We start from the raw sequence: 12,282 nt of genomic DNA on the forward strand, positions 1-12,282 counted from the left end.
CCAGCGGTTCCGTGCGCCCCGCGCCCCCAGCCCACCCGCCGCTGCCCTAGTGGGGCGCGCACAGGTGAGTGTGGGGTGCCTATCCGGCCCTGGCGCTGGGCCTGGCCGGGTGGAGAGTGGGGACCGAGACCCCCGCCCCTGGCCGCTCGGGGGTCCGGCGGGGAGGAGGACAAAGATAAGAGCAGCTTGGGCGGGTGGGGGCTGAAGCCAGGTGCAGCCACCCGAGGGGCGAAGGGAGCGGAGGAATGTGGAGCTGAACCTGGGCCGGGTGCACAGGATCGCGCTGGGTGGGGCAGGATTCCCTGCTGGGCGGGCTGGGGAGCCGCGAGGCGGGGCGTCCAGGGGAGTCAAGAGCTGTGGGTGGCGAGGGAAATGTAAGGGGGACGAGTTGGGGAAGGCTGGGGCCGCTCCCACAGTGCAGCCGCTACCCGTCCAGCCCCTTAGCACCTGGGGCTTGTTTGAAGCTGAAAAGACAGGGCTTTGCGGGGAGCTGGGTGTTAAGCCGAGAAGGTAGGAGAGGAGGTGATTTATGGCTTCTGAGAAGCTATGTTTACTATCTGCCTGCTCTGGAAACGAAAAACCAAACAGAGCAGAGGAGAGAGAAACCCCTCTCCTTGGAGCAGGGGCGATGCCAGGCGGATGGGAGGTGCCGGGATTTATTTTCCCAGATGTGAGCAGATAGCGGAGACTGCCCCTTCGCAGGCACGTGGGGGTGATGATGGTTCTGTGTGAGCCGTGAGGAGAGTGTGCGGACGCGCACACGCGTGTAGGTGTGTTTGTGCACTGTGGGAGCGTGCGCGCTGGGGTGTGCATGCGGGAGCTTTCAGATGGAGAGTTGTTGGTTGTGTGTTTATAGCATGACCTTTGGGGTAGACACACACCCGGAGACTGCGTGCTCTCCCTCCTGGTGCACCACAGTTTGCTGCCTCTTGCCCGCTCCTAGAGGCAGGGATTCTTCCCGCTTGGGCTTGCTTTCCCCCAAAAGGCACACACAGCAGAACCCTGGCCCTGGCCCTGGCCCCTGCTCCTTTGGTCCTTTCATACAGGCCGTCTGCCCACGCAGCCTGATCTTCACTTTGGATCTGCAGGTTTGCAGTGGGAGACTAAGGAACCAGTGAGGGACAAGCGAGGGACAAGGCCCGGTGTGGGAGTGGTAGGAGAGTTCTTTGGGAGACCTGTGATTTGAGGCTCAGCCCGGGCTGAATTGGGTCCCACTCTTCCTGCTCAGATTCTCCCCAAACCTCTGTTTGGGAGAGGGGGGAAGTGAGCAGGAAGGTGAACAGGGGGAGGAAACTGTGCAGGAGGATGGGGGTGGGGAGGAGAAACATCTTGAACCCCAGATAGTTATTTCCGCAGGCCAACTAGTGGCTCTTGCGTTTCTGTCCAGACGCCCGGCTTTGCCTGGAAATTGTTTTGCATTAAATTTTCTCAGCCGCAGAATTATCTTTCCTCGCCTCCAGCTAAACTTGCATTTTTCCACCAGACACTTGGGCCCCGCACCAATGAAATCTGAGAGGAAGCGGCTGGGGCCTAAGTGGCCGTAATTTAATTGATTTTATCATAAATCATCAACTTGATGAAGAACCCGAGGTTTCAGTGAAGTAAATTGATATTAATGGGAGTTTCTTGAAATGCAAACTCGATGCATTGTTGGGGCATCTTGAGCAGAGGAGGTGGATTACATGTTTCCCAAGAGCTGCGAGCCTGGGACCCAGCAGAGCTTTAGGGGGTGGGCAGAGAAAGCTAGCGCAGAGGGGCAGCTGCTGGCAGACAGATTCCTGCTGCAGAGCAGAGCAGAGAAGGAACTTTGTTGGGATAGGAGCAGACCCTGGCTCTGTGGACCATGCCGGCCTGGCCATCCGGGGAATGCTGGGCTGTAGCTGATGGGGGAGGGGTGGAGGCAATTGGGGGGCTGGTAGGTGTGTGGGCAGGGGTGGGGGTTGGGTGAGAAGGCCATCAAAGGGTGCATTGATGCTGGGTTAAAAATTGCCAGGTCCAAGGCTTCCTCCTCTAATTATACAAATTAATTATTTACTGCTCAGGTTGCTGTGTCCAAAAATAGCACTTTTGATTTGGTAATGAGGGTAAGAGAGTCAGCCACCCCCCCCCAGGGCAAGCGCCTTTGTGGTGGGAGGGGGCCCAGAGTGTGTGTGCTCAGCGGTGGGGGCATAAGCATTTAAATCGGAAGCGGAAGCGCTCTGCATTTGATCTCGTGCTGTCCACTATTGTCTGAACTCACTTTATGACTGGTTCCCGGCACTGCTTTCTCCGTCAGCACATAGAGAACTGCTAATGTCCAGTCCAGAAGGGGCTCTCCCGTCCTTCAGCCCGGCCCCTCCCCTCCACACGCTCGCCCTGACTTTACAGAAGGGCACACTGAGGCCCAAAGAATGCCCTGCTTTAGATCACACAGCCAGGCTGAACTCCAGCCTGCCACCCAAGTATGCCTTCCCTCTGGGCCTCGGTTCCCCTGTCTGTAACCATGGCAGAGTCGGACTGGATACTCCCTGAGTGCTCCCTCCCCCAGTTCCAGTCTCAGGTGCCCCTTTGTGTGTCCATCCTCTGTGGGAGGACTTGGAAGCAACCTCCTTGTGTCACCTGGGGACAGAAGTCACTGCGAGCTGATCTGCAGTGTTTAGTTTGTGGATGCCTCAGGCCCTAGGAAGTCCGCTGAATCTGGACACACCACCCCCCCACCACCCCCACCCCCGCTGAAGGCGGCCCTGTTCTCATCAGAAGAGGAGCCCAGCTGAGAGAAGGCGGGGAGAGGGGCTGACTAGCTGGGGTGCATCGGGGTTGGATTTGGGGAGGAGCAGAGGAAGGGGAGGCTCAGGCTCACTGGACAGGGCCCTTTCCCTGCTGAGGCTGGAGTTGTTCAGAAGACAGCTTTTAGGATACTAGTTGGGCCGGGATTGTGGCTTCAGAACGTAGAATCAGTGGCAGCAGGTTCGTTCCCCACGCTGCCCATGTCACACAGCCTTTCACTGGCCCCCCTGAGGCCCTCGGCCTTCGGGCCTTCTTTTTCTGGGGCCGAGCACATACAGTACTCTACTAGGTCTCCCCCGGGGCAGCGGGGACATAAACACCGCCAGACTGAAGATCTCTACTGTATTCTCATTTTTCATCTCTTCCTCCAGCTGGGGGAAGATAACATTTTGAAGTAGCAGCTTCGCAGTTGCAGGGCGTGAGAACAGAAATGTCCTGTGGCATCAGGGGTCTTAGGAAGCCTGGCGGGGAAGGGAGGGTCAGAGGCTGCTTTGGGACGGTGGCTTGGGATATGAGTTTGGCAGGGTGAGGGTGGAGGGAAGAGACCTGGGACAGCTTCATCTTTAGAAATCTGTCTCTTGGTTGATAACCCACTTCCCAAAACCTCACCCAAACCCTGTTTTGAGGAGAGGAAAGCAGCACAGGGCTGGCAGGCTCGGACTCCCGCCCTGCCCCGTTCTGACTTTGGAGTTTTATATTTGGAGGCCTTGCACAGGTTGGTCATTAATCCAGTGAGTTATTGTCTGCTAAACAGAGGTCACTGGAAGAGAGACATCCAATCTGTCAGGAGAGGTGGGGCGGCCACTTGCAGGGGACTGGGTCCTTGCTCCTCTCTTTCCGGCTTCTCCTGGGACACCCCACCCCCACCCCACCTCCACAGCCCGCCAGGATTCACCGCCGGTCCCCCTTGGCCTCGTCCGTCCTGCCCACCTTTGTCTCCACACTTGCTAAGGGTGGGGTTTGCAGGCCGGAACTGAGTTTCTGGATGCGGCAGTCTCCCTGGTTCAGCAGGAGGAGGAGACCTCTGGCCACCAAGGAGCCTGCTTGCTCGGGTGATGGCCTGGGTCGCTCATGAGCGGGGTCAGGCTGCCTGGTTAGTCACCAAGTAGACTTCACAGCCCCGGGGGGAGGCTGCCCTGTCGTTTCTGACCTCCCCTGCGGCATCCGCCTGGGAGAGGCGGGCATCCCCACACCTGGCATAGGGACAGAAGCACAGCTTGGTGTCTTCTTCTCCAGCCCGGTGATCTTTTTCTCCTTTCGATCCTCGCCATTGCTGAGCCAGGTCTGCGCTGCTGGGCTACAGCAGAGGCGCCAGGCCGGCTCCTTTCGAAGCCTCTTTGTTCCCTCCCACTCCTGCATTTTGGAAAGCTAGGGTGGGGGAGGTAAACGCCAAGAGCCATCTTCATTAACAGTACCCCCCCCAGCTTTGAAATCTTTCCTAACCCTCGAGGAGGCGGCGATTTGGGAAATTCCAAAACTTTACACCACTCCGTGGAGGCACAAAGTTGGGCAGTAAAACTGGGAAAAAGTATGGGACTCAGAACCAGGCAGGCAGCAAGAAACAGCTCCCTAACCGCGAGCCCCAGGCGCCGAGGATCCAGGGAGCCCAGCCAGGGACCTGGGGGACAGGATGCCTGGCCGCCCCAAGGGAGCTCACAAGTCCATTTCAAAGGTGCCAGCTCCTTTGCTCTTGTTGAAAGAATTTTCGTTTAGTCTTTGGTGGATTCTTGAGGGGAGAGGGAAACAGCTGTGGTCCTGCCAAGGTGCAGAAGTGGAGGGTGGACAGCGGCTGGTCTCAGGGTTTGGGGTCCCCCTCAGTACGGGGTACCGAGTCGGGGCGGGGTGGAGGGAGTGTGGGAGCCAGAGCTCTGGCTCTGCGGAGAGGGAATGGGGGAGAAAAGGATATCTGGGAGGGGGACATTTTCCTAATGTTCATATTTATTATCAATTGTTTGCTTTTATTAGTTTACATGCTTTAATCTTTTTCTCAATTTTCCCTTTTCAATCTCTCACATATACAGATTCTTACATACTCAGAAAGAGGAGGCAGAGAGAGAGTTACCCAAGCTTCTGACCCTGAGTCCAGGAAGAAACTCTCCCTTTCGCTATCCCTAAATCACAGGCTTCTCCCCGTCTTTCCCCAGACCCCAAGGTCTCCCCTCAGGCCTCCCCTGAAGCCCCCCACCCTAAGCTCCCTGCCCAAGTCCCTGCCACCCAGCCTTTGTCTCCGGCAGTTTGAAAGGTCCCTAACCTGCAGCCGCGCTGCCAATGAAACAAGCACCCTCAGGCCTGCCAGCTTGACCGCCTTCTGCCCTGCGGCCTCCCAGCCGCAGCCAGGGGCGATCAGCCTGCGGGCAGAAACCTCGGAGGAAGGGCAGAAAAGGCAGAAAGGAGCCATTGCCTCCCAAGCAGTCCAAGTGGGTGCTGGTCTGCAGGGTGGTTACCAGGCCGCTCCCCTGGCGCATCTGGGGGGACACCCCCCAGGCTGCTTTGTCTCCTTGCTCCCCACCTTCTCACTTCCCTCCTCAGTGTCCCACTGCCTTGTGCAGCCGGAAGGGGCCACCAGCGCTGGTGGAGGCCGGGAGGCAGGGTCCCTGCTGTCCCCGGGGCACTTTTCCTGCCCAGGCGGCTGCACGCGAAGCCCCCGTCCCTGCTAGCGCAGGCTGCAGCTGGCTGGGTGCCGTGGGGCTCTCTCTATTGCTCCAGGCAAAGTTGTGCAGGCTGGGCAGCCACCAGCTTCTCTGTCAACTTCACAGTGACCTTCTCTAGCCAGTAACGGTGAGAAGAGCTGCAGGCTCTAAAGTACACTCTTGGCTTCTTCACTTGGGGAGCTTGAGAGTAAGATCCAAAGACACCGGAAACTTCCCCGCCCGAGTCCCTGTCCCGCCAGGCCCAGAGCGGCTGGCGGTCTAACCCTGTAAGTCTCCAGACGGTGTCTGCGGACCTCGGGGCGGCTCCTCCTAGCTACATACTCACCCAGGCTTAAAGGGTCTCCTCGAGAGGGTCCTGGCTGGAGCCCCAACACTTCATCAGGCTTGGGCATTTTCTTGTCTTGATGCTACTAACAAGCACAGAAAAATGGCTCCCTTCGCTCCTTACCTCTCCCCTGCCCGCAGTGCCAGTTCTGCAGGCGGAAGGACCCTCAGCACAGCACAAGGAGGGCTCTGCGGGCGGCTCCTACTGCTGGAGGCCGCAAGCAGGCCCCAGGGCCCCAGCTGCTGCAGCTCACCTGGCCTGACTTGGTGGGCCTGGGAGAAGTGGGGGCCAGAGGCCAGGGATCACCCTCTTGCTCATCCCCCAAGCAGACCCAGAGTTGGGGTGAGGGGGGTGTGGGGTGCCCGCCTCGCCTCAGCCAGACGCAGCCGCCCTCCCTGCGCAGAAGGGGAGACAATAGCTGGAAATCATCCCTCACCTTTGTTCCCCCGGTCCCATCGCCCAGTCTTAGTGCATCCACAGGGCAGAAGCCCAGAGCCGGGCTCTAACCAGGAAATCCCAGGGTGGTGGCTGACTGACCAGTTTCCCAAGCCGCCTTCTATTTCACCCCCTCAGCCCCGAGTCAGCAGTTAGAGCACTGCGGAGGCGCCTGCCTGGGAAGGTGTCCTGGGGCTTTGCCTTTTTCTTTCTTTCTTTTTTTTTTGTCTTTTTTCTCCTCCAGGAATGGCTCTCCCCACCCCCACCCCCAAATGTGCAGACACCTACATTCTTGGCTTCTGTCCTCCTCCTGCAGGCCTGCTCCTTGCCTTGCCCTGCCCTGCTCACACACACCCTAAGAAAACTTTGGCTTTTGTAACCTTCCTTACTTGTGCCAAGGGTCATAAATCTTGCAGAGCAGAGAGAAACAAACAGGTTTGCCCTGAATAGTAATAATAATAATAACCTCCCTCCATCTCCTCAGCCAGTGCATGGGAAACAAAGCCATTCTGCTGGTTGAGCTCATCTTCTCAGAGGGACAAATGTCCTGGTCCCCTTCTCGCCCCTCCTGCCTATCCGGAGGTGGCAATCTTCACAGAAACTTCTCCCTGAAGTTCTCACAGCCGCTCTGCAGCCGGCTCCCAGCGCTCCAGCAGGTTCTTTTGTCACCCTCTCCTCAACTCCTCTGCCCCTGCAAGATGTTCTGGGTTTTTAAGTCATCACTCACCGCTTGTTGTCTGTTCTCAAAAAGAAAAAAAGAAAAAAAAAAAAAAAAAAAGAAGGTAGGGTGTTAAGAAAAAAAACTTAGCCTTGGGTCCCTCCCCTGGGTAGAGAGAGTACCTGGAGGTCTTAGCGGGTGGGGGAGAGGGGTGGAGAGGTACGGAGGAGAGGTACAGAGCCTGGGAGATTCAGAGAGTCAGGCCAGCGGGAGACCCGGCCAGCAGCCACCAGTCCTGGAGGAGTAGAACTACTTAAAAAAAAAAAAAAAAAAAAGAAGTTCTGGCGTGGCAACTGCGAATGAGCGAGGGGCGCCCAGCACCCCCGCCCCCAGGCCGGGCCCTCTCCTCCAGGCCTCTCAAGCCCCTTCTCAAATTAGCATAATGATTCACTCGTGGGGTGGGGTGGGGCCGGGAACTCCACGGAGCGCCTCGCGTTTGCTCGCCTCTCCCCAGATCTCAATTTAAAAATTTACTTGTTCTTAAAAAAAAAAAGAGAGAGAGAGAGAGAAGCAAAGCTAGCCCACCTCCACCGCCTTTCTTTCTCACTCTCTTTTTTTGGGGGGGTGTATTTAAAACGCCCCCTCCCCCGTCAGCACCCTCACCTTCCCTCCTTATCAGACATCTAAGCTTGCTAACGGGGGAGAGGTGGGGGTGTGTATGAGCGTGTGTGTGAGTGAGTGAGTGTGTGTGTGTCTGTGTGGTTTTTTTTTCCCTGTGCAAAAGCAGAGGCCATTGTTACAGAGAGTAGGGCGTACCAGTCTTATAGGGCAACCACACTGTGGCGGCCTGGCCGAGCCAGCGCCCGGAGCTGGATCCCGGCGAGCCCGGCAGCCCCGGCACCTTTCGGTCTTCTATTTTTTTCCGATCCCCCACCCCCTCCCTCTGCGCACCCCCGGCTCCTAAGCCGAGTGAATTGAAGCGGACGCCGCGCCGGCTCCTCTGGCCGCTCTGCCCCTCGGGCTCCCCAGCAGCCGGGGTGGCTTTGGGGAGGGGGGGGCGACGAAGCTTTAAACAGTGGTCTTTTTTCCCTTTGCCTTCAAGGAGGGGAGATTTCTCGCCTGCCGCTCGCGCTGGGGCTCGATGTGAATATATATTATGTCTGCCTGCTCTCCCCTCGTCGGTGGCTAAGGTAAGCTGGGCTGAAATAGGCTATCAGTTTGTGAATGGCGGAGAGTATGTCTCAATGATTTATGGCCCATATGACTCCAATCTCGGTTCAAGAAGAGTTCACAGCTTTAAGCTTCCTTCCACGCAGCGACTGACTCTCTCTCTCTCTCCCTCTCTCTCTCCCCCTCTCCCTCCCTCCCTCTCTCTCCCTCTCTCACCCTCTCCCTCTCTCTTTCTGCATCTCTCCTTTTCTCTCTTTTCTTCCAGCAGCCGGAAGGACCCAGGGCTGAATTTTCCCCCGTTGCCAAGAAGAGCCTAACCTTTCTCCCTCTCCCTCGTTCTTTTTCTTTTATTTTTCTTCCATTAATTTTGTAAGTCCTGGAAGGTGGCCTGTCTTCTCTCCTGGGGCTTCTCCAGCTATTGTTACCTTCCCTGGCTCTCTTGGGGCCGAGCCTGGCAAGGTGGGGCTCTTGGGGGGGGGGGCTCACCTCCTTTCTCCAGCGGGACCCAGGGGAAAGCCGGGCGCCACCGTCTCCCTCCCACCCTTCACAGGAGCCATATGGAGCTTGAATTTTTCCAACATGGAGGCAAGGGAAATAGACATGTTTGGCTGGGTAGAGCTGCTCCCCACCCCCTCTGCGCCTGTCTTCCAGATCTCAGAACCCCTCGGCACCTTCCTCTTGCCGCTGTCCCACCAGCCAGGCCTAGGCTGCCTCCAGCCCAGAGCCCAGCCAGGCAAAGTTGCTCAGGCGCCTTTTAATTCGGTTACCTCCAGTGCCCAAACTTGTCGCCGCCGCGGGGCTGGGCCCTGGGCTGGGAATCTGCCGCTGGCCGCTAACCACCTTGCTGTCCCGGTGGCTTTCTCTTCCCCTTCCTGGCCCGGCCGGCCCTAGGCAGCGGGTAGCTGGTTGCCAGCCACTGCGGCAGCCGCCGCCGCGACAGCCTGGCGGTGGCAGCAGCCAGACACTGTCCCGGCGCAGAAACCTTCCCGGCCCTATGTCACCGCCGGCAGCCTCCATTCTTTGCTCTCTCTCGGTGTCTGGCTCCTTTGCCTCTCACACCCTGCCTGGCCTCCGTCCTGCGATGGTTTGGGGTTTATTACAGGGGGAGCGACAGAAATTTCAGCCCCTGGGCGTCTAGTCAAATTATTGTTTTATTATTATTACCACCATCATCATCATCATTATTGCTGTAACAATCACTTAGACTAAATAAAGCCAGGGCCCAGCCAGCAAACCCCCTCCAACGTTTTTATTTCATTCTCTGTCTATTAATAACAAACTCAACTGATGCTTGTTAATTAATTCCCCTTTCAGCCAGGGCCACTTGGAAACTAATTTTGGTTAAATCATCAGAGGCTAATGGTAATAATAATAAAGGGATTGGGTCAGCCTGGTCAATTGAACTCCAGTTCTCCCTGGAAGGACCTCCTGCTTTGTAGACCCATGTGTATTTCCAGAAACAATTTTTTTCCCCCAGAAACCAATCGGAACTCTGGCCCACCCAGACTCCCTTTTGAGTATAAATCTGTGCCACTGAGAGCAGGATTTATGTGTGGGAGGGACTTCCTTCACCTGCACTCCTTTTATTTTATTTTCCTAATTTTAGTTTCCTTCGGAGTTGACCAGCTGGGCTGAATGAGATTTAAGTTTTCCCAACACACATGACAGGAGAGAGGATCAGAGGGAGATTTTATGAAAAGTGATAGAGGTTGGGGAACACAAGGCGTGCAGTCAGAAGTTTCAGACAAACACACAAGTAATTCTGTGGCAGCCCGGATCTTTATTTTACTGGCACTCTTTTATAAGGCTGCATTAACATACTGGTTGTATTTTTATTTTTGCCTCAGGGTCCCGCAGGAAAGAGGGGCACCCACTGTTGCTAACCCAGAGAATAACGTTGTTCAGATGGCTTTGTGGGTTTTCCTTCCTCGAATAATTTTCTGTTAGAAGGCACTTTTCCCCTCAGTAGAAAAGTCCAGCAGCTACACAATTTCTTTTTTCGTCTTCTTTTGGAGAAATCAGAGAAAGCAGACTGTCAAGAAAAAGGTGGGGAAAACTGTCATGTTTAGAGACGAGGGGGGAGAGACTTGGGCCAAATGGTCAGAGCACCAAGCTGCCTTCGGCCTGGGAAATTGACACAGTCCTGCCACGGAGGCTGCTGCGGGGCTGCTGGCTGCAGGGTTCCAGGGCTGGCTGAGCAGAGAGCGACCTGGAGGTGGTGGTCCCTGCAGCAGGGCCTTGGATGGACAGTTTCTAGGTCACTCTGTTGTCTTTGTGCAGAACGCAGGGAGTCTCGAGAGGACCTCCCAGAGCGGTCCCGCTCCCCCTGAACTTGCTTCTCCAAGTCTCTGTGCTCTGCTTTCCTCCGGGCCAGGCTGCTTAGCGGGGTGGAGATGGAGGCAGAGCGGCCTCGACGCTCTCGGGAGGTTCTTCAGGACGCTCTTATTTTGCAGTCTGCCAGTGCCCGCTCGGCAGAGCCACCCTCTCCCGGAGCTGGGGGAGGTGAGAGAGAGTAGCAGAGGCAGGCGCTGGGTCCCGGCGGCGGTGGCCCGTGGCCCGGCAGCGGTCGGGCTGTACTCCTCCGCGAGCCCCGGAGCAGTGGACTCCTTATTTTTTTTAAGTGGAAATGAAAACTGGCGGGCATTTTTCTTTAAAATCAAAGCATTTAAATAGGAAAAGTCCCATTCCCATTCGGGGCCAGAGGCAGGGCCTCAGCAACTGCTCCGGAGACCTCGGGGAGGGGAGAAGGGAAAAAGCCCTATTGATGTCAGTTAGCTTTTCAGTTCTTAAGATGGATTCGAGTCCCAGTCCTCTTCTCCCCCTTGTGTCTCTTCTCTCGCCCCGCAGGTCAACCGCTCCGAACAGGCCCGGGAGGAGGGGGGCAGCGAGGGGAGGGGGGTCCGGCGTGTCACGTGACCCCCAGGGGTGCCAATGTCCGGTCGTGAGGGTATCAGGCCCTTGCGAGTTGCCATCTACTGCCCGGGCCTCGCCCAGCGATGCAGAAAGCCACCTACTACGACAACGCCGCGGCTGCGCTCTTTGGAGGCTACACCTCGTACCCCGGCAGCAATGGCTTCGGCTACGACGGCCCCCCCCAGCCCTCCTTCCAGGCCGCCACGCACCTGGAGGGTGACTACCAGCGCTCAGCGTGCTCGTTGCAGTCCCTGGGCAACGCCGTCCCGCATGCCAAGAGCAAGGAGCTCAACGGCAGCTGCATGAGGCCCGGCCTGGCCCCCGAGCCCCTGCCCGCCCCGCCGGGCTCACCCCCGCCCAGCGCCGCACCCACCAGTACCACTAGCAACAGCAGTAACGGGGGCGCGCCCGGCAAAAGCGGGGCCCCCAAGTGCGGGCCCGGCTCCAACGCCACCCTCACCAAACAGATATTCCCCTGGATGAAAGAGTCGAGGCAGACGTCCAAGCTGAAAAGCAGCTCCCCCGGCACAGGTACCAGCTCTCTGCCTTCCTGTCACCAGCTTTTGTCCGGGGCCAGGAATGTCACTGTTATTCTAGCACCCAGCCCCTCGGCGCCCTCCAGGCGGCCCCGGGGACAATCTTAAGTGGCGGCCAAGCGTGGTCTTGTCGCCCTCACCACCTGATGACCCCTGACCCTGCCAAGACCCTGTGCCTGCCGCCACCTGGGCTTTTGAGCGCTAGGACGCAGAGCCCCTCCCCAGGCCGCCAAGCCAAGAGGCGCTGCTGCCAGGAGTCGTCACCGATGATTATTAAGCATGATCATTGTGGGTATTAATCACCAGCGCACTGATGGCCCAGGGTCCCGGCCTGCAGGCAGCGGTCTCTCCACCCACACTTGCAGGCCCCGCTCCAGACTTTGTTGCTGTTTCCCTCCAGGGTTCTCTTCGGTCCCCCATCCAGTCCCTGTAGGATGAGGACGAGGATGTCTTCCCAGACCTGGAATTGGGAAGGAGGAGAAAGCGCGCAGGAAGAAAAAAAAAAAAAAAAAAAAAAGAATTCAGTCCTAAATAAATGGCCACGCAGCTCTGTCTGCGTGACATGATCAAATTTTCATAAGCTGGGGCAGTGAGAGGAGAACAGGTCTCTTAATAAATGCCACTATTATAGAGTGTCCGCTAATGCGACGGGCGGTGGGGAGGGGTAGGAGGAGGCGGGGACGTGCAGGGGAGGGCGACCGGGCTCAGAGTCCAGGCCTGGATTTATTAAGAAACGATGCATTCAATTTCGGCGTGTTCAGTAATTATCTTTTATTTCATTTTCTCCTCTTCCCACCCCTCCCCCTCGGATCCAGCAGAGGGCTGCGG

The 12,282-nt window shown here is 57.1% G+C and overlaps 1 protein-coding gene across 3 annotated transcripts in view; it reads left to right on the top strand.

Moving 5' to 3' along the window:
- The window catches only part of Hoxb3 (homeobox B3), a gene marked incomplete in the record, with an annotated part of 39,713 nt that overhangs the window by 25,134 nt on the left and 2,297 nt on the right, over positions 1-12,282 (top strand). For 2 of the 3 annotated variants that reach the window (XM_013519410.1, XM_013519411.1), the window contains 2 exon segments: positions 7,938-8,025; positions 10,853-11,449. In XM_013519410.1, coding sequence (XP_013374864.1) covers positions 11,002-11,449 — 448 coding nt within the window. 3 annotated transcript variants of the gene reach the window in all.

The sequence above is a fragment of the Chinchilla lanigera genome, unplaced genomic scaffold (genome assembly GCF_000276665.1).
Source record: "Chinchilla lanigera isolate Chin_1 unplaced genomic scaffold, ChiLan1.0 scaffold00050, whole genome shotgun sequence".
Classification (NCBI taxonomy): Eukaryota; Metazoa; Chordata; class Mammalia; order Rodentia; family Chinchillidae; genus Chinchilla; species Chinchilla lanigera.